General features: G+C 44.0%; 1 protein-coding gene across 2 annotated transcripts in view; it reads left to right on the forward strand.

The window, feature by feature from the left end:
* Nucleotides 1-27,390, forward strand: part of EOGT (EGF domain specific O-linked N-acetylglucosamine transferase) — a 36,959-nt gene that overhangs the window by 6,812 nt on the left and 2,757 nt on the right. For both annotated transcript variants that reach the window (XM_047747113.1, XM_047747119.1), the window contains 10 exons: nt 1,718-1,812; nt 2,165-2,269; nt 7,077-7,183; nt 10,155-10,258; nt 16,271-16,363; nt 16,717-16,788; nt 17,363-17,449; nt 18,538-18,606; nt 23,281-23,342; nt 27,100-27,219. In XM_047747113.1, coding sequence (XP_047603069.1) covers nt 1,718-1,812; nt 2,165-2,269; nt 7,077-7,183; nt 10,155-10,258; nt 16,271-16,363; nt 16,717-16,788; nt 17,363-17,449; nt 18,538-18,606; nt 23,281-23,342; nt 27,100-27,219 — 914 coding nt within the window. The remainder of the gene's footprint in view (nt 1-1,717; nt 1,813-2,164; nt 2,270-7,076; nt 7,184-10,154; nt 10,259-16,270; nt 16,364-16,716; nt 16,789-17,362; nt 17,450-18,537; nt 18,607-23,280; nt 23,343-27,099; nt 27,220-27,390) is intronic.

Below are 27,390 nucleotides of genomic sequence, written 5' to 3' on the forward strand. Positions count from 1 at the left end.
GTTGTAAGCACTTATTGGTAAGGCATCTTATCAGTCAGTGTTCTTGAACCCTGGTCCAGTCTCTGACGTCTTGGGGGGGTCTCTTATCTCCAGGCAATCGAGAAAATGAAAAACAAATTTTTTTCTTAATTCACTTTGATTAAGAAACTGAATATATATGCTCTATAGTGCTTTTTTAAAAGTATTTTTATTTTCTTTTTATGAGAGACAGAGCGAGAGAAAAATGAGCAGTGGGGAGGGGTAGAGAGAGAAGCTGGCTCTCTGATGAGCAGGGAACCCAATGCAGGACTTGATCCCAAGACCTTGGGATCATGACGTGAGTCAAAGGCAGCTGCTTAACCGACTGAGCCACCCAGGCGCCCACTCTATATAGTGCTTTTGGAGCTATCACATAATAGAACTTGAAGCAATTATAGGGAGCTGTATGAACCCCAAAGGAGGGAGGCGTGGCTTTAGGCCGTACTGCTGCTGGGTGCCCTTACATATGTTTTTTTGTGTCTGTTGCATAGTCTGGCTGGAGTCCACCTGTTGATGTGGAAGGGGCAAGGAGAGAGCCACAGCCCCCACCCTGCACACTTCGTCCAAGGCAGTATTTAGAATCTTTCCTGGCCAAGATCTACCTTCATAGATTTTGTGCAGTCAGAGCCTGATCCCTTACCAATGAGCGATTCCAAAACCCCATGCGGGTAAAGGTGAAGATCTTGTGTTCGTTGGGAATTATGGAAAAACAATAAAATGGCATTTAAATCTATAAGTAAAAGCCACAGCAGATAAAAGTTTTTGAAACTGTCCCTATTTTGGCACAAAGCAGACTGGAAAAAAGAGAAGCAGGCTCTGGTAGTTGACTCTTAAGCTCTTTTATTTCAGTGATTTAAAAAACATCGCCTCTTACTGCAGTGGAGACAGGGACTCCCAGAACCTTTATGGTTTAGAGACAGCATGTCTTATTAAAATCGGCAAAGTGCCCTTCCAGTCTGTTTTAACGTCTCTTAACGTGTACATTCTTCTTTGTTTCATTTGGCTTGGCTTTGAAAAATGCTTTTTCCACATTGCTATGGGGCTAGTGATGGCTCTGAGTGCTTTTTTTTTTTTTTTTTTTTTTAAAGAAGACTGAACTGAACCACACATAAAGACTTAAAGCTTGAGATGATATAAATAGAACACTTGCAGGTTCTTTCTAGTAACCTAAAAGTGTGCATACACACTGGCAAAACTATGCTTGACCAGAGTCTGTTGGAGAGGGGAGAAACCCATCCACACAAGCAGACTTTCAGAAGCTATTCTCGTGATGAATCACTGAACTCTACCTCCAAAAGTAATAATACAGTCTATGTTAACTAATTGAATTTAAATAATTTTTTAAAAATAATTTTTAAATAATTTTTTTTTTAATTTGACAGAGAGAGAGGTCACAAGTAGGCAGACAGACAGGCAGAGAGAGAGAGAGGAGGAAGCAGGCTCCTTACTGAGTAGAGAGCCTGATGCGGGGCTCGATCCCAGGACCCCGAAATCATGACCTGAGCCGAAGGCAGAGGCTTAACCCACTGAGCCACCCAGGTGCCCCTAAATTTAAAAAAAAAAAAAAAAAAAAAGTTCTCATATTGTGTGGTTCAACCTGAAGGTATACATGCTGTGAACTTGTCTGGCAAGTCTGAGAATGTCCTCAAAATGTTAGTATCCAGAGTTCTTTCTTTCTTTTTTTTCCACCTCAATTCAGCATGACTCAAGCCTGGTGTGTTCCCGTTACCTTCAGTACTGCAGAGCAGCCAATCTCTATCTTGATTTAAGAAGCATCAAGAGAAACCATGACAGGTATAGAAGTGGTTGATGTTTAAACCTAACAGAAATTCTGAAATATTTCCAGGTCCAGGGATAGACCTTGGATTTGCTTCATGATAAAATGGCGATGAGGTTGGGGAATGGGTGGATGATGGAAGATGTAGTCAGACCACAGGTGGATCATTGCAAAGCTGGATTATGGGTTCCTCTGGTTTCTGTACCATTCTGCTACTTTTGTGTATGTTTGAAACATTCCCTTATAATCGAGTTAAATTCTTCCAACACACTGATTTTGGAAATCGGTAAGCCACCTTAGTTAACATCCCAAGTGCTTACGTAGTGATAAAATTTCTCAAACTCAGCTTAATATTTGGTCACCCGCCAGATTTAAGGAAGATTTTCTCCAGAGTGGTGAAATCGGAGGACACTGCGCACTGGACACTCGGATGTTGACGTCTCAAGGTCAGCGCAAAAGCCCTCTGCAGTCTTGGTGAGATTTTTTTTTTTTTTTAAACATGTTTCTAAAATATTTGCTTTTGTTTCTGGCACATTGGAAGGGATTTTGTTTTTTCTTTTCTTTTTTTTTTTTTAAAGATTTTATTTATTTTTTTGACAGAGAGAAATCACAAGTAGGCAGAGAGGCAGGCAGAGAGAGAGGAGGAAGCAGGCTCCCTGCTGAGCAGAAAGCCCGATGTGGGGCTCGAACCCAGGACCTGGGATTATGACCTGAGCCGAAGGCAGCGGCTCAACCCACTGAGCCACCCAGGCGCCCCTTTTTTTTTTTTTAAAGACCTTATTTATTTGACAGAGAGAGAGAGAGCACAAGTAGGCAAAGCTGCAGGCAGAGGGGCGGGAGGGGCAGGCTCTCTGTTGAGCAGGGAGCCTGACGTGGTAGTCCATCCCGGGATACTGGGATCATGACCTGAGCCAAAGGCAGCCGCCCAACCAACTGAGCCACACTGGCGCACCAGGAAGGGATTTTGGAATGGAAAAGTTTACTTATTTATGGAGAATTTGACATGAGCTTTGAGGGAGTGATAGCTACAGAGTGACTTTATAAGTTGTATTTGAATTAAATGTGTATTTTAAAATAGGAGGAAGTGGGGTGCCTGGGTGGCTCAGTGGGTTAAAGCCTCTGCCTTTGGCTTGGGTCAGATCTCAGGGTTCTGGGATCCAGCCCCGCATTGGGCTCTCTGCCCAGCGGGGACCCTGCTTCCCCCCCTCTCTCTACCTGCCTCTCTGCCTACTTGTGATCTTTCTCTCTCTCTCTCTGTCAAATAAATAAATAAAATCTTTTTTTTTTAAAAAGGAGGAAGTATGATATAGGAATAGCTGATTGCTAATGAAAGAAAAAAAGTCAGTTCAAAAATGAATTTTTTTTTAACTCCTTGTAATTGTACATGTGTTTTAAGAACACTTTTTTAAAAGAAATGCACATTAGGAGCCCCCTGGGTGGCTCAGTTGGTTAAGCGTCTGCCTTCGGCTCAGGTCATGATCTCAGGGTCCCGGGATGAACCCTGCATTGGGCTCCACCAGCACCCCAGGCTCCTCTTCATAGTTGTAAACCCTACCCTGAGTTTCAACACCTCTGATCAGCTTTTTTTTTTTTAAAGATTTTATTTATTTATTTGACAGAGACAGAGATCACAAGTAGCCAGAGAGGCAGGCAGAGAGAGGGGGGAATCAGGCTTCCTGCTGAGCAGAGAGCCCGATGCGATGCGGGGCTTGATCCCAGGACCCTGAGATCATGACCTGAGCCGAAGGCAGAGACTTAACCCACCGAGCCACCCAGGTGCCCCTCTGATCAGCTTTTTGAACTGTATATAAATTGGGGGATACATTTCGACTTAAAACATTTTTAATAATAAACTAGTTCTGTGGTCCAATTTGTTATCTCTAGGAATTAAGAAATTAGGGTACTTTAAAAAAGCTTTTTATTTTAAAAAGTTTTAGGCTTATAGACATCTAAAAATAATACAAGGAGTTCTCCTTGAACCCTTCCCTCAGCTTCCTCTAATGATGACATCTTATGTAACCTTAGCACAATGGTCAAAACCAGGAAATTGACACTGGTACAGTATTATTAAGTAAACACATTTGAATTTCACCAGTGTTTATATGCACCCTTTTAAAATTTTTATCTTGGATACATAGTTGTATGAAATTTATTTCACATGTCCACAGGCATTCAAGAACTACCACAATCAGTATACAGAACTGTTCTGTCATCCCAAAGAAACTCTCCTGCTGTCCCCCTTTATTCAAAGCTGAGCACTCACTTCCAACCTGTGTGTCAGGTTTCCCATAGGTGATTCTCCAGTAGCCAGAAATCTTACAATTCCACTCATTTCTGACACCATCTACCCAGAGATAGCATCAGATACTGTAGGTTAAGGGCTCAGTCCCAGAATTTAGACCCCAGTTGCAGGCCCTCATGATCACCTGTGCTTCGACCAATTGGCTATAGATTGGGCTAGATTCATCTGCTAGACTGGCTCAGATACCTTTCAGATACATTTTACTTACTAGTCTAGCAGTTTATTGTAGAAGGATACAGCTCAGAACAGCCAGATGGAAGAGATGCCTAGAGCAAGGTAGGGGGGAGGGGTGCAGAGCTTCCATGCCCTCTCCAGGCACCCCACTGTCTCTGTATCTCCATGTCATCTCCAACTCAGAAGCCCTCTGAGCCCTCTCCTTTTCAGTTTTTATGAAGGCTTCGTTACATAGGCATGATTGATTAAATCATTGGCCGTTATATAGTTAGGACTGATTAAATCATTGAACACTGACAATTGATTCAAACTCCAGCCACTTTATTCCCCTAAAGTGTGGGGTGGGACCAAAAGCTCCAATCCTCTAGTCACATGATTGGTTCTCCTGGAGACCAGTCCCCAATCTTAGGGAGTGCAAAAAGTACCTCATTAGCATAACAAAAGATACCTTTCAGGCTCGTATCACTTGGAAATTCCAAGGGTTTCAGGACCTCTCTGTGGGTAGATGGGAAAGAAGACCGAATATGTATTTATCTTATTATAAAAGGCAATATCACAGGTCACATAGTATACTCTTATTCAATGTTAATTGATGAGGTCAAACATTCATGCTAAGCAGATCCTTCAGGATAATAATCTACCATACATCTGTATGGCATTTTATAGTCTACAGTGTAATATCTTCCCTAACTTATGTTAAAGATCAAAATTCAGCTGAGTGACTTTGAAGATCTAGCTGGCTCTATTCAGCACTTCGCAAATTGGTCAGCATCCCATGTAGCAAACAGAGAGGAACTCCAGGAGCTGTACAAAATGGAACACTTTTCTTGGCAAAAGGGGGCAGGGACAAGGAAAGGAGAGATCACCTCATCTTCCTGTGGGGGCTTAGGGAGGGTCTCTGTGGCAGATAACCTCATTGGTGCAGACCAGAAAATTATAGACTGGCTGGTTAAGACTACATTCCTAGAGAAGGTTGAAACTGTAATTAAGGTAAGCAATTAAGCCTTGGTTTGGTGACACGGGCTTAGCATAAGTGACTCCATTTTGGGCCTGTTGTTTCTTTTTAACATTTAACAGAGTTTTACAGTAGGAAGTTCTTCCATTCTAATGGAACTTTTGATTCCTAGTACATTTTGATATCTGATTGCACATGGTGGAAGTTCTCTAAGGTGTATTTATTGCCATGTAACAAATTACTCCAAGATATAACCTAGGGTAGAGTTTTATTCATTATCTGTTGGATAACAAATCACTCCAAAATTTAACAGCTGAAGACAACACGCTTCATTATTACTCACGAAGTTTCTGATGGTCAGGATTTGGCAATAGTGTAGCTGAGTAGTCCTGACTCAGGAGCAGCTACTGACAAGGGCTGTAGCCATCTCTAGGCTCAACCCGGCCTGGGGATTCTGCTTCACTTATGTTATCACTTTCAGTTTGTCTCTGGCTCTTTGCTAGAGGGGTCATCTTTTTGCCGCATGGGCCTCTCCTTTAGTGCTACTCACAGCCTAGCTTCCCAGAGAGAGAGAGAGGGCACAAGCGTGCATGCGAGAGACAAGCGCGTGCCCTGGGATGGAGGCTTCCATCCTCGTATACACATCCCAGAAGTTCCATACCATCTTTCCTGCCATGTTCTACTCATTAGAAGGGAATCACTAAGTACACCTTTAAGGGGAGGGAATTAATCTCAACCTCTTGAAGGGAGAAGCATCAAAGAATTTGTGGACGTTATTTTGAAACCACCACAATAATTCAGCATTGTGTGTATTTTAAAGGGGTTTGTTTGATATTTGTTTTACATCAGCTGTGGTCTCAAAGGTGAAGAGTTACAGTCTTTAGGTCAACTGTAAATACCTCTTGGCACGTGCCAAGATCAAAGATTGTCTTCTTCTGTATGGAGGGAAACTGTCATGTGGTCTCCAAAGACATTTTCTTTTTTTAAAATTATTTATTTTTCTTTAAGATTTTATTTATTTGACAGAGAGAGACACACAGAGACACAAGCAGGGGGAGTGGGAGAGGGAGAAGCAGGCTTCCTGGTGAGCAGGGAGCCCAGTATGGGCCTCTATCCCAAGACCCTGGGATCATGACCTGAGCCGAAGACAGACACTTAGTGACTGAGCCACCCAGGTGCCCTCCAAAGACATTTTCTGAGAAAAAGACTTTACTTTCCTCTGGGAAGCTTAGCTATGTGCTGTCTTCTCAAGGTACTCAGTAATTTTTGGAATGTCATCTCTCTCAGCATCCAAAAGGTCGATCACAAGATCCCAGGAAGTCTTCTTGCATCTTCCCACTTTACTGTTAGATTATTTAGTCAAGTCTATGTGTAAATTTCTTCTTTGTTTAGAAAATGCCCAGTTTATCTTGTACACGAGGCTGACATTTGAAATAATTTTTTTAAAAGGATTTTTTTTTTTAGGATTTTATTTATTTATTTGACAGAGAGAGAGAGATAAGTAGGCAGGGAGGTGGGGGGGGGAGCAGGCTCCCCACTGAGCAGAGAGCCCAATGCGGGGCTGGATCCCAGGACCCTGAGATCATGACCTGAGCCGAAGGCAGAGGCCCAACCCGCTGAGCCACCCAGGCGCCCCAAAATCATTTCTGTTCCTTGTCTCAGCTAAGGCACTAAAGCTAAAATTTGATGTCAAGTTATAGAAATGTTAGTATGTTGGAGAAGTTCCACATCTCTTCATAAGAGCATATTCTAGTAAGAAAATCCCCTTAATGAGCAGATCTTCAGTTATAATGTTGCAGTCGCAAGTTCAGGAGGAGCCCCTTGAAACCGTCTTCTATTCATCATTCCAGGTTTGCTGAGCTACAAAGCTATACTCAGCTCAACTTCAGACCTCTAGAAGATGCTAAATGTGACGTTGTTATTGAAAAACCAACCTATTTCATGAAACTGGACGCAGGTGGGAAGTTAAATTTGTCCCTTACTTAGTTACTGGTGAATGAGGCTTTGTTCCTTTTTTGATATGTGCACGTAGTGATTTCCTGTGACTTTCTGGGAGGCTGCGGGACATGAAATAGTGGGTTTGGATTTTGCTTTCTTCTCTGAAGAAGTGAGCTCTTTTGAACTTCCCATGATTTGAACCTTTGGTATTTTAGAGGGAACCTTCACATTTATATCAAATGATTCAGAACCAAAGAGGAGAGAAAAAGCTATATATACACGGGCACCTTCTGTAATGAAATTGACCCCACCCAGTTTCTCTAATCACTTGATTTGCATTGTGCTGAGTTAGAAAAAATTTAAGAGTAAAAACCACATGTGTACCATGGCTGGAAAAGGAATGCCCACCGAGCTCTTCTGGCAACTTCCTGACATGGTTTCCATGACTGAAATGAACTTAAAATTCCTCTGCATGGGGGGAGGGGGGTTGGGAGGGGGTGGTGGGGTTATGGATATTGGGGAGGGTATGTGCTATGGTGAGTGCTGTGAAGTGTGTAAACCTGGCAATTCGCAGACCTGTACCCCTGGGGATAAAAATATATGTTTATAAAAAAAAAAAATTCCTCTGCAAGCTGGCATGGCAGTATATTCGGGGGGGGGGGGGCTTAAATTTAGAATTATTTTCCCATTTACACTTAGAGCTTGTGACTCTCAGCTCGCGAGCACGGCTTACCCTTGGGGAGACAGTTGCTCTGGAGAGGAACACCATGGGCCCCGTGGCCTTGCGTGTCTCCTCCCAAGACATGAGGCTTGCTATGCCGCGTCCACATGCACCAGACACCGGGCTTCCCGGGGAAATATGGAGCGCCCTCTGTCACGATTAGTTCAGAACTGCTATAATGTATTGATGCTATTTTTAATGTGCTCTGCCTCCTGGAGCCGTAATTCTTATATAACAACGTATGAGGTTCAGAAACCCAGACAAGTGGAGGTTTTTGAAATGAGAGCCAGTAAGAATGCTGCATGCGAGGTCCTGGCTCATTTCTTGAATATGCAAATTGAAAGGGGCGGAGCACATGCTGTGACCTGCTGTCTGTGAGCTGTTACTTGGATGCTGGTATGCAGGCAGAAAAGTGTGTCAAGTGGGAACAATGGGCCAGTGTAGACCCTCACTGTTCCTCTCCTATATTCGAAACTCTACTTCTTTCTTCTGACTTCTACCTTCATCCGGTTCCCTTTCCGCATGGACTTGCCCATGAGAGAATGAGCGTTTTATAGAACATGACTTACTTGGGGGCACGATTCTCCAGCATGCATTCTCTCCCTCCTTGATGAGTCCTTGCACCACCAAGCACCCGTCTGGCTGCGTTCCCCAGTCCTTGTTCCAGAACCTTCTGGATGATGACACATGAAGGAGCTCATGTGTGCTGGGTGCTTACCCACCAATAAGGACGTGTTGTCACAGAACTGTCTTTTTCTCATTTATCGGAAAATATGCTTTTTGTCAGATGGTTCTGAATGATGAAAGGAGTCGTCTCCAGGTTATTCCTCCAAGATACCAGTCTAAAAAGGATTCTTTTCTCTTTTCTCTTTCTGTTCCCTTGAGATATAATTGACCCGCAGCCCTGTCTAACTTGAGGGTATACAGCAGAATGACCTCAAGGACAGGAACTGAAGATCTTTTACTCTTGTTTTCGGGCACACAGCATTATTATTCCCTGTGGGAGGGAAGTCACAATATGCCGTGATTTCTGCTTTTGAGAGTCACTGTTTTTCATCCAGCCAACATTTTCTGTCCTTTTAAAGTGCGTGTGTGACATGTCAGTTCTTGGAATTTCGGGCTGTTTAGTTTTGTGTATTGCTAGGTTGGACACTGGCTCCTGCGTACCTCAGTCAAAAGAACGCATGTTCGGTTTCTTTGGAATGATGGACTTACCAGCTTAGAAATAGCTGCACCCACACTCTCCTTCCCCCTTTGGACCCAGCAGCATCTGGGTCGTCTTTAGTCTTCACTATGGTTTCACTGTGTGACGTGTGTGAGGCTGGGTGCCTTGAGGCATAAAATCTTTGGGTGTCTCCTAACAAAGTTGCCACCTAAGTATAAGGATTTCCTGTTTCTCCTAGAGAAGCGAAAGCTTAGGGATGTTACCAGCTCAGCACGTTGATCATGAATGAATGAATGGCTGAGCTGGGTTCAGCTCGGTACTTCTGACTCCAAAGTTTATCCTCTTTCAGTGAGAACATGAGACACTGAGCCCTTTTAAATCATAGTTAGTTAATATTTTCCCAAGAAGCAATGCTATAAATCATGATGAAAAAGGAAAAAAAATGACAGAAATGAATAATACCAGAATGTTATTAGTGCCATCATCGTTGATACCTCTGTGATAAATAGATATTGCTTAATTGTTTTTTTTTAAAGATTTTATTTATTTATTTGACAGACAGAGATCACAAGTAGGCAGAGAGGCAGGCAGAGAGAGAGGAAGGGAAGCAGGCTCCCTGCCAGCAGAGAGCCTGATGCGGGGCTCAATCCCAGGACACTGGGATCATGACCTGAGCTGAAGGCAGAGGCTTTAACCCACTGAGCCATCCAGGCGCCCCTGCTTAATTGATTTTTAAAAGTGATCAAAAAAATAAACTTAGTCTTCATGGCCTTATAGTTCTACCCCATTTTGAGCTAAATAGACTTCTTTTACTTTTTTTTTTTTTGAATTTACTGATCGTTTGTTCTTTAGTGTATATGGGAAAATACATTCCTGATTTCTAAATAGCCAATTCTAAGGTGAATTTTTGAACCCAATCATCTGTTAATTGAGGATTACCCAAGTACAGATCCTTCTGTGTTTGGAGAAAACTCTTATTTTTTTCCTCTCAATTATTATCAGCTAAAAGTCTATCACACCGTAAATAGGTGGGCGAGAATAAAAATTGTTGAATCCTTTGCTCTCTGGGGTTAATAAACATAGATTTCTTTTTTCCAATACTAGGTGTGAACATGTATCACCACTTCTGTGACTTTATCAATCTTTATATCACTCAGCACATCAATAATTCATTCAGCACAGACGTATACATCGTGATGTGGGACACAGTAAGTAAGAACGTCTTCTCTGCTTCAGCTTTGTCTTTGCCTGGCTTGGCGGACGTGTGGCTCTGATGTGGGGAAATGGGGTTTTCTAAGACACACACATTGAAATATACACACGTGTAGACACGTGTGCAGATGGGTGTGAACGTGTCTCTGCACGTACGCATCCGCGAATGTATGGGCAGATAGGTTTGTATGCATAAACCTTTGTTCTTTGAATTTTTGAATGAAGCGGTGGACGATTTCTGTCCCCCTTTGGGCAGGTGGAGCCCCAGAGATGCATGCTTGGTGTTGATCTGAGACACACGTGGGAAGACTGTCATTTGCTTAACCTCTCTGAGCCCCCACCTGAACCACGTGGGGAGTTTGCCTCTGTTTTGCCGTGTGGCCTCCTGTAATTGCCCTCGGCCCTCGGCTTGACTGTGGCTTCCCGTTGCTACTCGCTCGGTGATGCATTGTGCCGTGTGTGTCATCTCACTACGGAGGCGAGTCTTAGTCGTAAACATAAAACCATGTGTTGAATTACACCTGCTCTTTGCTTTGCTATTTTTAGCACAGTCTTTGTTCCCTTCTTTTTCTTTGCCTGCCTTTTCCCTGCTTCTTCCCATATCCTGCTCCACCTGCCAGGGTAACTCCCAAAGTGGCCACAGTCCACCCAACTATGAAATGGGATGATTCTAGTATCTAGCTAGTGTCCTTTTGAGGCTGAACCGTAGAGTGTGCAGCTAGTCTCAGTGCCCGGCACAGAGCACGTGTGCTCTGCACGTTGACCGTGACAATGACAAAGATAAAGAGAACGAGGGGTTTATGGTATACATGGCAGGCTGCCTAAACTGGGAAGTTGGGACAGCCACTAAGTGATCATTGAAAGTTCACCTAGACATTCCAGCTCACAAGATGCTCATAGCACCCCCTCTTGGCATGAACGTTCCTGCAGGGGACCACAGCTTGCTGGCAGGACGGTTGCAGACATTTCTTCCAGGGAGAGTCCTTCTAGAAGCCTGAACAGCACAGCTCAGGGGTGAGGGGCCGGGATCCACCTGGGGCAGGTACCGATACCTCACATCCCATGGGGGCCACTATCTCCAGCACCAGTTGCCCTGGTAGAGCCCCAGGATCCCCACAAGAGACGACCAGTTCCAAGAGTCCATATGGAACGTACCTGTCAAGGCTCTTTTTAAATCACACGCAGGGTTACCAAAAACACACTTGACACATGCTGTCTTCCTTTCCTGAGAGCAGAGCCAGCCAGGTCACTGAAGGTCACGTTCTCCTGCAGAAGGGGAAATGGTGTCATGAATGCCCTTTTTTCGCTGATACGAGGCTCATAGTAAAGCTGCGTAGAAAGGTTTTCTTTATCACTGCTCCATAGACCTGAAGTCCAATGAGAACTGGTTTATAATTCTTGACATGTAGACTCTCTCTTTTGACTTTATTCTTTGCAAGGATTTCCACTACCCTCTTGTGTGCCTGCTTAGTGACTGGCACAGTTTCTGTTCTTGAACATGTTTCTGTGAGCAAAGGTCACAACGGTCACTTTCTCCTCTTCTGTCTGTGCACGTGCTTCTAGGCCACGGTCACTAGCTGTCAGAAGCCCTGCATGATTAACTCAGGGTTGTTGTGCTTTAAAAAAAAAATTATACCCCATGGTATCTCATTTAATGCTTACACCCCTCTGTGAAGCAGGATTTTTATTAGCTTGTTTTACAGATGAGGAAACTGAGATTCTGAGCCTCAGGCCGTTGTTGTAAGAGAGCATAGCCATGAGGGGTGAAGTCAGGGCTCCAGGTCAGGCAGTGAGACGCCAGCCCTGTGCCCTGAAACCATAGTGCTCTGTCTCCTCCCTGCCCCGTTCCCTTCAGATCCTATCAAGCTGATGAAAGTTTTCTAGACACTTTCCCAGAAGCTTCCTTCTATCTTGTGGCATGTTTTTCCATGCCTTCCTCAAGCGGACTAAGTTAAACTGAGTTAAAGTAAGTTAAACTAAGTTAAACTCCCCTTCTCTGCACCTGCTGGGAGGGCATAGATAGAAAGCCTGGCCACCACGAAGTCCCAGGTTACTCTGTTAACCGGACACGTGGTGTGAGGGCCTTATGGCCATGATAGGCAGGCACAGGCAGGATGGATTTAGCTGAGTGGGTTGGCCCCCCTGCTGTGACCTACCTCTTCTGGTTTGTTGTGGGTACACTTTCAACCTGCATACTTAGTCAGAGAGGTCTTTTTTTTTACCCCCAGAGAGAGAAAGAGAGAGAGACAAACAGACAGACAGCACAAGCAGGGGAATAGCAGGCAGAAGGAGGCACTCCCACTCAGCAGGGAGCCCACTTGGGGCTCAGTCACGGGACCCTGGGATCATGACTTGAGCCGAAGGCAGATGCTTAACTGACTGAGCCCCCCAGGCATCCTGGTCAGAGAGATCTTCACTAGTTGCTCAGTCAGGTTCTTGGGACAAGTGATTCTGCCAGGTTGCTCCAGACTCAAGGCCCACCAGACACTGTAGGTTGGACGACGACAGCATTAGAGTGTTGTGTGGCTGCTCACTTTTCTCTTCTGCTGATAAGGCCTTGGAGGAAGCCACAGGACAGCCTTCAGGAAGGCAGGGACACAAACCTCCTACAGTGAGTGGTGGAGCCTCCCAGGCGGGGCAGAGCAGCTGAGAGAAGAGGGACCACTGTCTGTGGCCCGCTGTTCGCGTCTTAGTGACTTTTTACAAACTGTCTCTGGAGGAAGCCTTCCCTGTCATCCTCTCCATTCCTCAGGTACACGGCTTCCTTGGTGAGATGGGCAGGGCCACAGCCTGCAGAGATGCACGGAGGGACCCTCCACAGATGTGTTTCTGGCCACAGCAGGGCTGATCTTAAGAAGCAGAATGAATAAAAGGGGACTTCCTGCAGAATTTCCACATTTTCTTATGCTGAGTAGTTGCATAGCTTATGATTACTTTTAATTATGCAAGTAATACCTGTTTATAATGAGTTCACACAAAACAGAAGTATGTAAAGTTAAGAAAAGTCTCCTGTTGGGGCACCTGGCTGGCTCAGTCGGTGAAGCATCTGCCTTCAGCTCAGGTCATGATCACAGGGTCCTGGGATCAAGTCCTGCGTCAGGCGCCCTGCTTGGTGGAGAGCTTGCTTCTCCCTCTCCCTCTGCCTCTTGCCCCCCATGTTTTCTCTCACTCAAATAAATAAATAAAATCTTTTTTTTTTTTTTTTTTTAATTTATTTGTCAGAGAGAGAGGGAGAGAGAGCGAGCACAGGCAGACGAATGGCAGGCAGAGGCAGAGGGAGAAGCAGGCTCCCCACCAAGCAAGGAGCCTGATGTGGGACTCGATCCCAGGATGCTGGGATCATGACCTGAGCCGAAGGCAGCTGCTTAACCAACTGAGCCACCCAGGCGTCCCAAATCTTTTTTTTTTTTTTTTAAGATTTTATTTATTTATTTGACAGAGAGAGAGAAAGATCACAAGTAGGCAGAGAGGCAGGCAGAGAGAGGGAGGGGGGAAGCAGGCTCCCTGCTGAGCAGAGAGCCCGATGTGGGGCTCTATCCCAGGACCCTGAGATCATGACCTGAACCAAAGGCAGAGACTTAACCCACTGATTCACCTAGGTGCCCCCACTGTTTTGTTTTGTTTTGTTTTTTTAAGAAAATTCCCCTGTCCCTGGAGGGGAGGGAGTTGGAAGTTGGGGAAAATGGATGAAGGGGATCAAGAGGTACAAACTTCCAATTATAAAATAAATTAAGTCATGGGGTTGTGCAAAAAAGAAAAAGAAAAAGGTCTCCTTTCCTTCCTCATCTCCAACTCCATTTCCCTCAAAGGTGACTAACTACAGTTCACATGTATGAATTCTCAGCAAGACTTGACTTAGCAAATATAAGTATATCCTTATCCAAAATTTATATAAGGATTTGTATAAGGCTATAATAAAATTTGTGTAAAGGTGTGTTTCTATTATACCCTTACAGAAAATATGCTCTCTTGTATTTGCTAATTTCATATTATAACAGGGACATCTTTCCAAGTGGGCACATTTAGAGTTATTATTTTTTTTTTAGTGGTTACATGGTATTTAATTTGGTGGATGTTATGGATGTTTGGATATTTGATGTGCGCCTCAGTGGGTGTATGTGCTCCTGGTCCCACAACTATCACATTTTGTTTGTTTCCATTTTTGTGCTATTTTGGAAAATGCAGTGAACATCCTTTCCATAGACATGTGTCTTTATATCCCCATTCCAACATTTCTGTAGGACACATTCTTAGAAGTAGAATTTCTAAGTCATAGGTTAGGAGCATGTTTAAGTTGGAGACATACACAGGAGGAAGTTTTATGCCATCTTTAAGAACATCCAAATACAGGGCGCCTGGGTGGCTCAGTTGTTAAGTGTCTGCCTTGGGCTCAGGTCATGATCCTGGGGTCCTGGGATCGAGCCCTGCATCAGGCTCCCTGCTCAGCAGGAAGCCTACTTCTCCTTCTCCCACTCCCCCTGCTTGTGTTCCCTCTCTGGCTGTGTCTCTCTCTGTGTCAAATGAATAAATAAAATCTTAAAAAAAAAAAAAAGTATATCCAAATATTTGTCAACATGAGGCTGGAAGGAAGTTCTGTCCTCCCCTATTGCAGTTAATTTGAAGTTGAGGGATATGAATAAGAAGCTTCTAGAGGTGGTTTTTCCTGAATAATACATGATTTCCCTGAAAAGGGATCAGTCAGGATTGCTGTATTTTATTAGTAAATTTTCCTTTCAAAGGTACCTTATTTTATCTGAAGTATTTTATCGCAAGAAACTATCTAGAATCACTTCTTTTAATTGCCCTTTATGTATTATTGAGCCAGAATAGGGACATTTCATTTTTGATGGTGTTGAGAAGGGCCTTTATTAGAATGGCGCTGAAGAAACATCGAAGGGGAAAAAATTTCTTTATCACTACATCGAACAATTCTCAATAACTTTGAAATAACTCTAATATGTGCAACATAAAAATTTCAAAACCTGAAAAAAGGAAGGCAATAATGATGAAAAGACATGAACATAATGTATAGCCACTGCAGACCTTGAATATTGTCCTATAATGCATAGTTCTTACTTCTTTTGGCTGAATTTTTCAATCTAAGTTGTATCATTTTTAAATAAATTGATCTCCTTCCTTTTGCTGATGGAGCACATAATTAATTTCTACTTTTCAAAAATGAAATGCATTCAGTAAATGTACTAGAAAGAACTACGTCCTGCTATGAGGCAAACCACTGCACGGAGATTAAGAGCTTTGAGTCTGGAAGCAAGCAGACTGGATTTAATCTCAGCCCTGCAAACACACAAGCACCACTACCGTTTATGCAAATTACTTAAATTTATATTTCAGTTTCCTCATCTGTAAAATGGGTATGGTGATATAACCTAGCTCATTTAGTTTGTGGGGTGTTCATTTTAAGTGCTAGCGATATAGGAAATATGCAAGATGCTGTAATAATAATAATAATTATTATTATCATTACTATTAATGTTAATGGGGTGTTTCCACGTGTTACTCGTTAGTCAATGGGGAGATCATTTCATAGGATAATGTTCATCATATTTTAGTGTTAAGACTTTCAAGGCATTTTCTTACTGGGAAATTTCTTTTCAAAAGTGTATTCCATTTACCCTGATAATTTTGCTCACTGAGAATATCCCAAGTGTGTACAAATGGTGGTGTCTATAAATGTTTTATGTGTGTGATTTAGTTAGAAGATTCACAGGAGAAAAAAGACCCCACAGGTTTTGTTCAGAGAGATGAGTATATAAAAGGATAGGGTAGAAAAACAAAATGTTTTTAACAGACTCACATTATAATTGTGGGTGATTATTTCTGATGACAATTACATCATAGTAAGTCCTAGTCCTAAGATGAAAATCCATTTTTCTTCCATGAATTTAATGAGCTTGTTTAGAATCAAGCTGATTGAAGTATTTTGTTGCCCTTTGAAAAGCCACATTGTAGACTTTGGTTGCCCTAACCTCTTTTGTTTCCACTTGCAGAGCTCCTATGGATATGGTGACCTGTTCTCTGACACCTGGAAAGCCTTTACGGATTATGATGTTATACATTTGAAAACTTATGATTCCAAAAAGGTACTGGAAATTTTCCTGAAATGTCTGTAAATAAAAGTCATTGCAGATGACCCACTCATCAAATAAATATTTAATATGAGCTTCTATTAGCTATTACCATTGATTTCTGACTTTGTAGTTTCTTTTTTTATAACTTTGAATCAGTCTTAATTATTAACCATGTAGCGTTAAAAAAAGCTTTTTTCCTTTAGATTTTCCAAAATTATGAGTTTTACTTGAGTGGAGTAGCTTGCTATTCAAAATATTTCAGTGCAAAAAAGAGATGAATTAAAATTTATTTTCTGTAATGATAAGTACTGTTTTGATGTGCTACAGATCGTGTTCCCTTACCTGTACAATCCCTTCATTCTTAGGTATGTTTTAAAGAAGCTGTTTTTTCCTTACTCCCCCGGATGCGATACGGGCTATTCTATAATACCCCTTTGGTAAGCATCTCTGTTGTTCAAATTTGTATTTATACATTTATTCTCAATAGTTTTTTAAGATTTATTTATTTTAGAGAGAGAGAGAGCGCACACACGTGTGCCGTGGGAAGGGCAAAGAGAGAGGGAAAAAGAATCCTTAAGCAGACACCCCATTAAATGTGGGGCTGGACTCAGGGCTTCCCCCAGGACTGTGAGATCATGACCTGACCTGAATGCAAGAGTTCGCCTCTTAACCAGCTGAGCTCTCCAGACATCCCTGTTCTTTTTTTCTTTTTTTAAAAAAGATTTTATTTATTTATTTGACAGAGATCACAAGTAGGCAGAGAGGCAGGCAGAGAGAGAGGAAGGGAAGCAGGCTCCCCGCTGAGCAGAGAGCCCGATGCGGGGCTCGATCCCAGGACCCTGGGTTCATGACCTGAGCTGAAGGCAGAGGCTTAACCCACTGAGCCACCCAGGCGCTGCCCTGACATCCCTATTCTTGATAGGTTTTAAGATATCATTTATATATAACTTGTGAACATCTTCAGCGCTAATGCAGTTATTCACTGTGATATGACCTATTGTCTCGTGTTAGATTTCTGGCTGTCAGAACACAGGCTTATTCCGGGCATTTTCCCAGCATGTGCTTCACAGACTGAACGTCACACAGGAGGGACCCAAGGTAAGGAGTACCTTATAGGTTCTGACATGAGCCTGACTTTTCACCTGAAAAAAAAAAAAATCAGTGCCACCTTTTCAGAAAAAGAATCAGAAGACAGTGTTTTCTGGGTTAACAATTTGTCACCTGAAGTGATCCAAAGTCAGATGTCACAAACCTGTGACAGATAAGCTAAGGGACAGTGGAAGTATGTGCTTTTCCCTGTCTTTTCCCACTTTATGGTGTTCTCCCCCAGATCCCTACCTAACCCACAAACCCCTGCCAAAAATTCCACCTAGCCTATTTACCCTAAAGATACAAACGTGATGCTCCGAAGGGGCACGTGCACCCGAATGTTTATAGCAGCAATGTCTACAATAGCCAAACTATGGAAAGAACCTAGATGTCCATCTACAGACGAATGGATAAAGAAGATGTGGTATATATACACAATGGAATACTATGCAGCCATCAAAAGAAATGAAATCTTGCCATTTGCGACAATGTGGGTGGAACTAGAGGGTATCATGCTTAGCGAAATAAGTCAGAGAAAGACAACTATCATATGATCTCCCTGATATGAGGAAGTGGAGATGCAACGTGGGGGGTTGAGGGGGTAGGAGAAGAATAAATGAAACAAGATGGGATTGGGTGGGAGACAAACCATAAGAGACTCTTAATCTCACAAAACAAACTGAGGGTGGCGGGGCGGGTGGTTAGGGAGAGGGTGGTGGGGTTATGGACATTGGGGAGGGTATGTGCTATGGTGAGTGCTGTGAAGTGTGTAAACCTGGCGATTCACAGACCTGTACCCCTGGGGCTAATAATACATTATATGTTTATAAAAAAATTTAAAAATTTAAATAAAAAACAAATTCCACCCAGCCAGCCAAACAGAAGTGTAATAAATGGGTTTTGTCTTCTGTGGCTAAAGTGAATGCATTTTGGTTTCCTGAGAGAGCTCTGAAGGAATCAGGCTGAAAACATAATTGTCCCCTAAATGTGTCCTCATTGAGTTTCATCTCTTTGTGAAAATCGCGTTTTATGTTCTAGCATTCATTCATATGTGCAGGCATATACAGTATGATTTTGCCTTTTCCTTTTGATGACAGGACGGAAAAATCCGAGTCACCATCCTTGCACGGAGCACAGAGTACCGGAAAATACTAAACCAAAACGAGGTTAGTTTTTGGTATGCATTTTTAATATCGTCATATTGAATTTAACTTCCTGTGACTGAAGTGCTTAATTTTTTTCACATTGCATTAAATGCTTTGATTTGCAATTATTAGCTTTTAGAAAGCTTTGATGGCTCTGCCCAGTTCACTTATTGGGCTTCTCTCCTGGGAGTCGGCAAACCACTGGTTGCCCAAACTAGCTTTGCCTCACCGGAAACGTGCATCTGCCCCAACTCAGCGGGGGGGAAATGGAGGCAGAAATTCAGATTCCTGCCTTTACTGCCACAGATTGCCAAACCGACTAGCAGCAGAAATGCAGGGGTATCTCTTGAGCGGTGGTTGATGGAGCGTGGTGGCATCCAGAGGCTAAGGTGGAAGAGTCTCCGTTTTTCTCGGGACACTGAGTCTTAGAAACTATTCACCTCTTAGGTTCTCAAATTCATTTTGATAGCGTTGACTTGTACATGATCCTTAAATAAGATCTCCCTGCAAGGACCTGCCTACAGCAGCATGGCTGGGAGATGTTCTCACAATAGTGTGGGTGATTGCACAGATCCGTGTTGAGCACCTGCAGTGTCCCGGGCCATATTCTAGGCCCTGGAGCTACAGCAGAGGACCAGACAGGTAACGTCCCTGTCCTCACAGAGCTTACACTCTCAAGGTGGGACAGACAAGAAATAAGTAAACAAGTGCCTAAGTAAGGCGATTTCAGGTAGTGGGCGGTGCTACAGAGGAAGTGAAACAAGGGGATCGGTTGGGGCAGGAGATGCAGGTGGAAGAGGGAAGCAGTCAGGTGAGGTGTTTAAAGACGTCCTAGTGGGAACAGAGCTCAGCCGTAAGCAGCCAGCTAAGGAGCGAGCCTCCCTGGCAGAAGCAAATGGCCTGTGGTATCCGGAGCTTTTGGTGCTCCAGGAATGGAGAGGTCTCCAGCATGACTGGCACAGTGGGAGAGGTGAGGGGGACCCCACAAAAGGTCAGAGAAGGTCAGGAAGGGTGTGAGGAGGTCCCGTATCTCAGTATCTCATCAGCCTCAGAGGCCCCGGTGAGAAGATGGTCGGGCTTTATTCTGGTGGGAGGGAAGCCTCTGGGGAGTTTTCAGCAGGGTGTGGCAGGCAGAATCCACCAAAAGAAGTCCCCGTCCTAATCCCTGGAACCCAGGACTAGGTTAGGTTATGTGGCAAAGGGACACTAAGCTTGCAGGTGAAATTAAGGTTGCTCATCACCTGGCCTGAAAATGGGAAGATTAACCTGGATGATCCAGGAGGGCCCGATAGAATCACCAAAGGGCCTTAAGCCATCTCCACCAGAGAACTCTGGCCTCTGCCTGGAAAGCTCTTTGCTTGGCTGGATTCTTCTCACTGACCGTATTTCCAATGAGCACCTCCCGGAACGTGGAAGAGGAAGGCAGAATCCAGGAAGGAAATGAGGATAGAAACAGGGCCAGAGAGAGGCTGTGTTCCTGGCTTTGAAGATGGGGGAAGGGCCCCGAGGCAAGGAATGCAATGGCTTCTAGAAGCTGGAAAAGGATTCTCCCCTAAAGCCCCCGGAAGGAGCACAGCCCTGTGGACAGCTGTCTGTCTTGCTGTTGGGACTGCTGACCTGCAGAGCAGTGAAAGGGTCCATTGTGTTCTTCTGAGCTTGGACTCTGTGGTAATTTGTTCCAGCAGCTCGTTGAAAATGGATACACAGGAGGAGACGTGAACTGGCTTATCTATTTATTTGTAACACACTCTGGCTGCAAGCGTAGGAGCAGGGGGATTCACGCAGAGTTGCCTCTGTGGCATCGGTGAGAGTTTGGGTAGAGGTGGAAGTAAATGGGTTCAAGGTCGGTCTCAGAGATGGGGTTTAGGACACTTCTGTCAGAATGTGCAGGTGCCTGTGGGGTCAGGCTGGGGAAGGTGCTGAGAATCAGAACTGAACTCCTGGGCTTTTAGCTTGAGCAGGTCAGTTGGAATTGAGAGGGAAGAAGTTCAGTAGGAGGGGACTGGAGGCAGGTTTGGATGGGTAAAATGTTTTATGCAGATTAATTTGGATGCGTAACAGGCAGATCAAAATTATGTAATTAGTGTCTTGAGATCATATGGATTACGGAGGATATGAACATATGGTGTAATGAGACATTGATTGGAAGCTGTGGGTGGAAGAAATGAGCAGTGTGTGTGTGTGTGTGTGTGTGTTAAAGACCTGGAAATAAAAATGTATCAAGTGATGCAGTGCTGGTGTAGACGGACCAGCAGATCACTAGTGTATATTGGCGGACGTAATACAGACCCAGTGCTAATTATGGGCCAAGCATGTTACTCTGTGCTCCCCCTGCATGTTCTCCAAAGCTCCCAGCAAACCCATGAGGTTCCTATTTTATTATTACTCTCTGTTTTATACAAGAACATGCAGGCTTAGAGGTTACAAAACATGCTTCAGGTCACCCAGCGAGGGAGCAGATGAATGGGGGGGCGAGCTGAGATCGTTAGGGTCTGAGGCTGCTTCTTAAGCAGAGAGCTCTACTGCCCCAACACAAGTGAATGTGAGAGGACGCTGACCCGCCTCGGCTCCCCGTCCGTCGGGACGGCTGGCCAAGGAGCAGCATCAAACCCTGGCAAGTGGTCCAGCACGAAGGGATAACACCAGTGGGGCCTGCAGCATAGCCAGTGACATGTTCACCTCTGGTCCCACGGACTGTGCGAACAATGTTGCCTGCAGGGGGGACTTGGTAGTTCGGATCTGAACTCTGAGCCAAAGAGCACCCACTGGCTGCTTTTCTCCCAGTGACTGGTGTCACTGGAAAAGGTAGCTACCCAGCAGAGAAGAAAGGCCCTTTGAGTCTACCCTGATTCATGAAGAGATCATAAAACCCAGGGCCGCCTGGGGGGCTCATTCAGTGAAGAGGCTGCCTTCGCTCAGGTCATGCATGATCTCAGAGTCCTGGGAAGGAGTCCCACATCAGGCTCCCTGCTCAGTGGGTAGTCTCCCTCTCCCTCTGTCCCTCCTACTGCTTGTGTTTTCTCTCCCTCTCTCAGATGAATGAATAAAATCTTTAAAATAACAAAATCCAGATGCTCTTGTCAAATGCCGGTTCCTGCAATCCTGCCCAACCTCTGGGGTTCGTAATCATGTCAGGGGGCTGTGGCCACCTCCACGGTGTGACTAGAAATTGTAAAAACAAGCAGCAAACAAATAAACAAAAACCTGTTTGTTCAAGGACCCTCTGAGACGAGATTCTTTTTTATGTGGCCCCATCTCATTACAAGACCAGGGCTCATGCCCATGGATTAATTCACTCCCGGAAGTCGGAATTCCAACCTATCCTCACTCCTTCAGCTCCCTGACATAAGCAGTATATTCAGGGGACTCGGGGGCTGTCTAGAGAGAGAAACTTCCATTCCGTGACTGTGTGTATGTGTGTAATGAGGGAGGGGATTGGATGTAAGTCCCTGCCTGTTGCTTTTTCCACGGCATTGCCTAAAAACACAGGTTCCAGGGTCAGAGGACCTAGATTTAATTTTGGCTCTGCCCTAGCTGCAAGATCTTGGGAAAGTTCCTTAACATCTCCACGCCTCCTTTGTATCATTTAAAAATAGGCGTATAATGGCAGGGTGGGGGTGGGGGGAGCCTGGTGATTCAGTCGGTTAAGTGTCTGACTCTTAGTTTCAGCCCAGATGACCTCATGATCTCAGGGTCATAAGATCGAGGCCTGTGTAGGGCTCCCCAGTCTCAGCGCAGTCTGCTGGAGATTCCCTTCCCCTCCGTCCCCCCCTACCCCTCTCCTCATCCACACGTGTGGCTCTCTCCCTGTCTCAAATAGATAAATAAATAAACTATTAAAAAAAAAAAAAAGGGTAGGTCTATGGGGGTGCCTGAGGCTGGCTGGGTCAGAGGAGCATGTGACTCTTGATCTTGGGATCATGAGTTCAAGCCCCGCATTGGGTGTAGAGATTACTTTAAAAATAGGTGTAAAATAATATTTACTTGGTATGAGACGTGTATGAGGATTCAGTGACCAACACCTAAAGCACTGAGCATTGCCAACACAGTTGAAGCGACACTTTTGTTACCGTCGCTGTTGTAGAAGCGCACACCACAGGCAAGAGGATACAAGAGCGAACATTTCTGAGTAGCTGTGACCCACCGTGTTGGGACATGGAGAACCATGGCTGTATTTCTGCTACTGGGTTAATTGTGCTTTGTTACTTTCTGTTTATTGAGAGAATAATTGTCTTTCTGTGTAGATTTTCTGCCGAAAATTCATTGTTTTCAGAGGATAAGGCCGAAAGCACAAGTAGTTTGTCTGAAATGAGATAAAGGATAGGGAGAAAACTCTTAACCTAAAGCCAGGAACAAGGTAGGTGCCCCGTCTAGGTTGAAAAATTGCAGGACTAACTAGCAAGTAGTAACAGTAGCAGCTAACACGTAGTGGGAGGTGAGCACTTCCCTCCCATGAATTTTCTTCTTTCAGCCTTCATGATAACCAAACCCAGCGCGGTGGGATTTTACGGAGATGATGTGACTGAGGGGTGATATCTGCATTAGAACTCAGTTAAAGGTTAAGAAAATAGACCTGAGTGATACGTAACACCCGAAAATATTATGTATGAAAATAAGACCTTTTAGGACTCAAAGGAAAATAAAACAGAAAAGAAAGAAGCAAAAGATATTCTAAGTGGTTTTTTTCCCCCCTAGCTGGTAAATGCACTGAAAACGGTGTCTACACTCGAGGTACAGATTGTCGATTACAAATATAAGTAAGTAACATCCCACCCCTGGGCAGGCGCTGTTGTCTTTTGCTTGGATGCGTTAATGGGGCATCAGAAGGGTTTTTCTGCTGGGAGCCCTGGGTGCTGAAAGACCGGGAGAAGCAGGCAGATGCCTCTGTGAGTGACGTGAGCGGGAGGGGACCCTGGGGGCACAGGCTCGGTTTCTCCTCAGCGGTGTGGGGTCTGAAGTTTCGACACCATCTAATTGTTCAAGAGACATGGCAAGCCAGATTTCTTTTTTTGAATTAACATTTTCATTTGAAATTTCGGAATTTTGTGCTCACTTCGGCAGCACATATACTAAAATTGGAATGAAATTTCTGAATTTTTACAATACCCCTTTTTTTTTTTTTAAAGATTTTATTTATTTATTTGACAGAGATCACAAGTAGGCAGAGAGGCAGGCAGAGAGAGAGAAAGGAGGAAGCAGGCTCCCCGCGGAGCAGAGAGCCCGATGCAGGACTCGATTCCAGGACCCTGAGATCATGACCTGAGCCGAAGGCAGCGGCTTAACCCACTGAGCCACCCAGGCGCCCCAAAATTTCTGAATTTTTAAAAGGTGGCAAAAAAAAAAAAAAAAAAAAAGCGGGGTGGGTGCGCCGGAGTGGTGCAGTCTGTTAAGTGTCCGACTCTTGGTTTCAGCTCAGGTCGTGAGCTCAGGGTCCCTAGATGAAGCCTTACACGGGGCTCCACACTCTACCCAGGGTCTGCTTTGGGATTCTTTCTCTCCTCTTCCTCTGTCCTTCCCCCACACTCACGCTATCTCCCTCTCTCAAAAATAAATAAATAAATCTTAAACACACACACACATACACACACACGCACACACACACACGCACAAAGTTGGCAACTAATTCTGAATTTTAAAAAAATGTTAAATGTTCCTGGCCTAATTTGTCCTGCTAGATACTGGGTCTCCACATTTGGCCTAAAATTAGTTCTGTGGGAATAATTTGAGGGTCAGAGAGAAACATGAAGTTTCTAAAAATATTACAGAGTATTTGCATTTCTTTGAAAGCTCCAACATAAGCAAAAGGCTTAGAAAAACAGAATATGCCTAACATTTACTGTCAAGGTAAGCCTTGTGGATATAAAAACAACAATGCTGTAAAGTAGCGCCTGTTCCTGGTTGAAAAAGTCAAGCAGTGTGGAGAAAAGCCCAGAAGGAAAGGTGAAGACTTTTCTGTCCTCCGCTTGCCCACCTACAGTTATTGTCTTGTTTTCCAAATTCAGCACTACAGTTTCTATGTTAAAAAAGAAAAAGTAGCCACATACCAGCATATGGGTCTCTGTTATTGATAAGTTAGAACTTAACAGTAAGAAGGGCATCATCTAGCTGGCTCAGTCCTTAGATTGTGTGACTCTAAGGTTGTGAGTTCGAGCCCCATAACGGGGGTGGAGCCTACTTTTAAAAACAAAAAAACAACTTAACAGTAAGCAGGGGAGTTTCCACACCTTATTCATCATGCAGCCATTCATTTATACAATAAATCTTTACCATGTACCTGCCAGCCGGTTACAGGCTCTGAGAGAGAATCCAGTTATGGAGGATGGCATGGCTCTGGTCTTGAGGACCCCAGACCCAGAATACAAATAAATAGCAGTCGTAAGAACAGCTACCATTTGTTGGGACTTATTCTTTTTTTTTTTTTTTTTTTTTAAAGATTCTATTCATTTATTTGACAGACAGAGATCGCAAGTAGGCAGAGAGGCAGAGAGAGAGAGGAGGAAGCAGGCTCCCTGCCAAGCAGAGAGCCCGATGCGGGACTCGATCCCAGGACCCCAGGATCATGACCCCAGCCGAAGGCAGAGGCTTCAACCACTGAGCCACCCAGGTGCCCCTGTTGGGACTTATTCTTATGTTTTATCTCATCTCACTCTTCCCACAGTCTTAGGAGGGTGGCAAACTATTCCTGTCTTATGGATTACACGGTGCAATGGTGGCTACCATCATTGCCTCAGGAAGACACGGAGGAAGAAGAGGGCCCGAGGTCAGGCTGACACAACTGGGGAGGGCACCTTGGACACTCTGGCGTTGACTGGCCTTTAGGATATATAGGTGTTTTTCAGATGAAGGAGGAGTGACAATAAATTCAGACCTTGCCAGTCTGAGGGAACCGTTACTAATAGAGTACATGGAGCTTTGCTTCCTTATCCTCAGACTCCGGGGTTCTAGCAACCTGGGCACATACTCCTCCTTCCCCCGGCATCAGGTGGCATTCCTGGAGAAACCAAGGCACATGCACCTCTTGTGAGACATGCACATGGTGCCCTCTGACTTCCTTTTGAAGCTCTTTAAAGAGGAGGACCTGGGAGGGGGGTGCCTGGATGGCTCAGTCGGTTAGGTGTCTGACTTGACTTCAGCTCATGTCACGATCTCAGGGTGGTGAGATCAAGCCCCATGCCGGGCTCTGCGCTCAGCCTGGAGTCTGCTTGTCCCTCTTCCTCTGCACCCCCCTACCACTCACTCATTCTCTCTCTTTTTTTTTTCTCTCAAGCAAATAAATAAATAGAATCTTTAAAAAAAATAAAATAGGAGAAGCTGGAAATTTTCATTCCCTTCTTAAATCCCAAATAATCTTGGTCATTTTTTTTTTCCCTTTGGGTAAGTGGGACTGGAAGATCTAAGGCCACTGTGTGTGTTCAGAGGATTATACTTAGTCTGATGTTTCTTGCCAGCCTCATTTCAGTGGACTTTTTTGGCACTGACTTTGCATTCAGAGTTGGCATGTGTTTTAGGGTCTTGAATTCAGAGGACACTTTTATGATCTTAATGTGCATAAAATTGTGGGTTAGTTTGTTGCAAAGGCAGGACAATGCCTTGGTGGTGTCTGAGCTAATTTTAGGTGTACCCAGATGACACTGAATAAACTTCAGTCACACAAAGAGAATTTATTTTATTAAAAAAGAATCTAGGGATGCCTGGGTGGCTCAGTCCGTTAAGCCGATGCCTTCAGCTCAGGTCATGATCCCAGGGTCCTGGGATCGAGTTCTGCATCGGGCTTCCTGCTCAGCATGGAGCCTGCTTCTCTCTCTGCCTCTGCCTGCCACTCAGCCTGCTTGTGTGTGTGCACACTCTCTCTCTCTGACAAATAAATAAATAAAATCTTTTTTAAAAATGTTTTAAAGTAAAAAAAAAATCTATTATTATCTTAAGGAAGTTGTTTTCAGTCTGATGCTAGTATAGCACAACATCTCTTTAGTGCCTAATTTCCCCATTTCATAAAGAAAGATCAGGCTTCCGGCTCAGAGCTTTACCTTGCTGTGGGTTCTGCCTAGATCTGAATCTTTTTCCTTTGATTATATCTGCTTTTACTGTTTGGTTTCACCCATGTTTTTCATTTAAGAAAATGGTTTTTCATTTTAAGAGAGTTCTAAAAGTTTCCTTCTAAAATAAATGCATTTAGGGGCACCGGGCTGGGTAGAGCTTGGAACGGCTGATCTCGGGGTTGTGAGTTCAAGCCCCACATTGTATAGAGATTACTTTTAACAAATGAAATCTTAAAAATAAATGCATTTAAGTTTTTTAAAAAGTGAGCGTACTTAGAAAACAATGTTGAATTATTAAATTATTAAGTTATTAATTACTGGAGTAGGCTTGAAATTGGCAAAACGCCATCACGGAATGCGATTTAAATTGGGAAAGGCACTTGTGTAAGTATTGTTACTACGCGTCATGAGCTAAGTCATCTTAACAGTTTCTCTCTTCTCCCCATCTGTCTTTTGTTGTTCCGTATGCTCGCAGGGAACTTGGGTTTTTGGATCAGCTGAGGATCACCCATAACACGGACGTATTTATTGGAATGCATGGAGCTGGTCTTACCCATTTACTTTTCCTTCCAGACTGGGCTGCTGTATTTGAACTGTAAGTGTTTGGAGACAGCTTTCCATCGGGCGAATAATGCTTTTTAAGCATGCCGAGACGGTCCTTCAGGCCTTCAAAAGGTGTAACATTTACTCTTTACAGGAAAGTCCCATCATATAGGCTTCTAGAAAGAAAAGTGACTTCAAGTTAAAAATGCAAAGTCACCATTTA

Source organism: Lutra lutra, chromosome 1, assembly GCF_902655055.1.
Source record: "Lutra lutra chromosome 1, mLutLut1.2, whole genome shotgun sequence".
Classification (NCBI taxonomy): domain Eukaryota; kingdom Metazoa; phylum Chordata; class Mammalia; order Carnivora; family Mustelidae; genus Lutra; species Lutra lutra.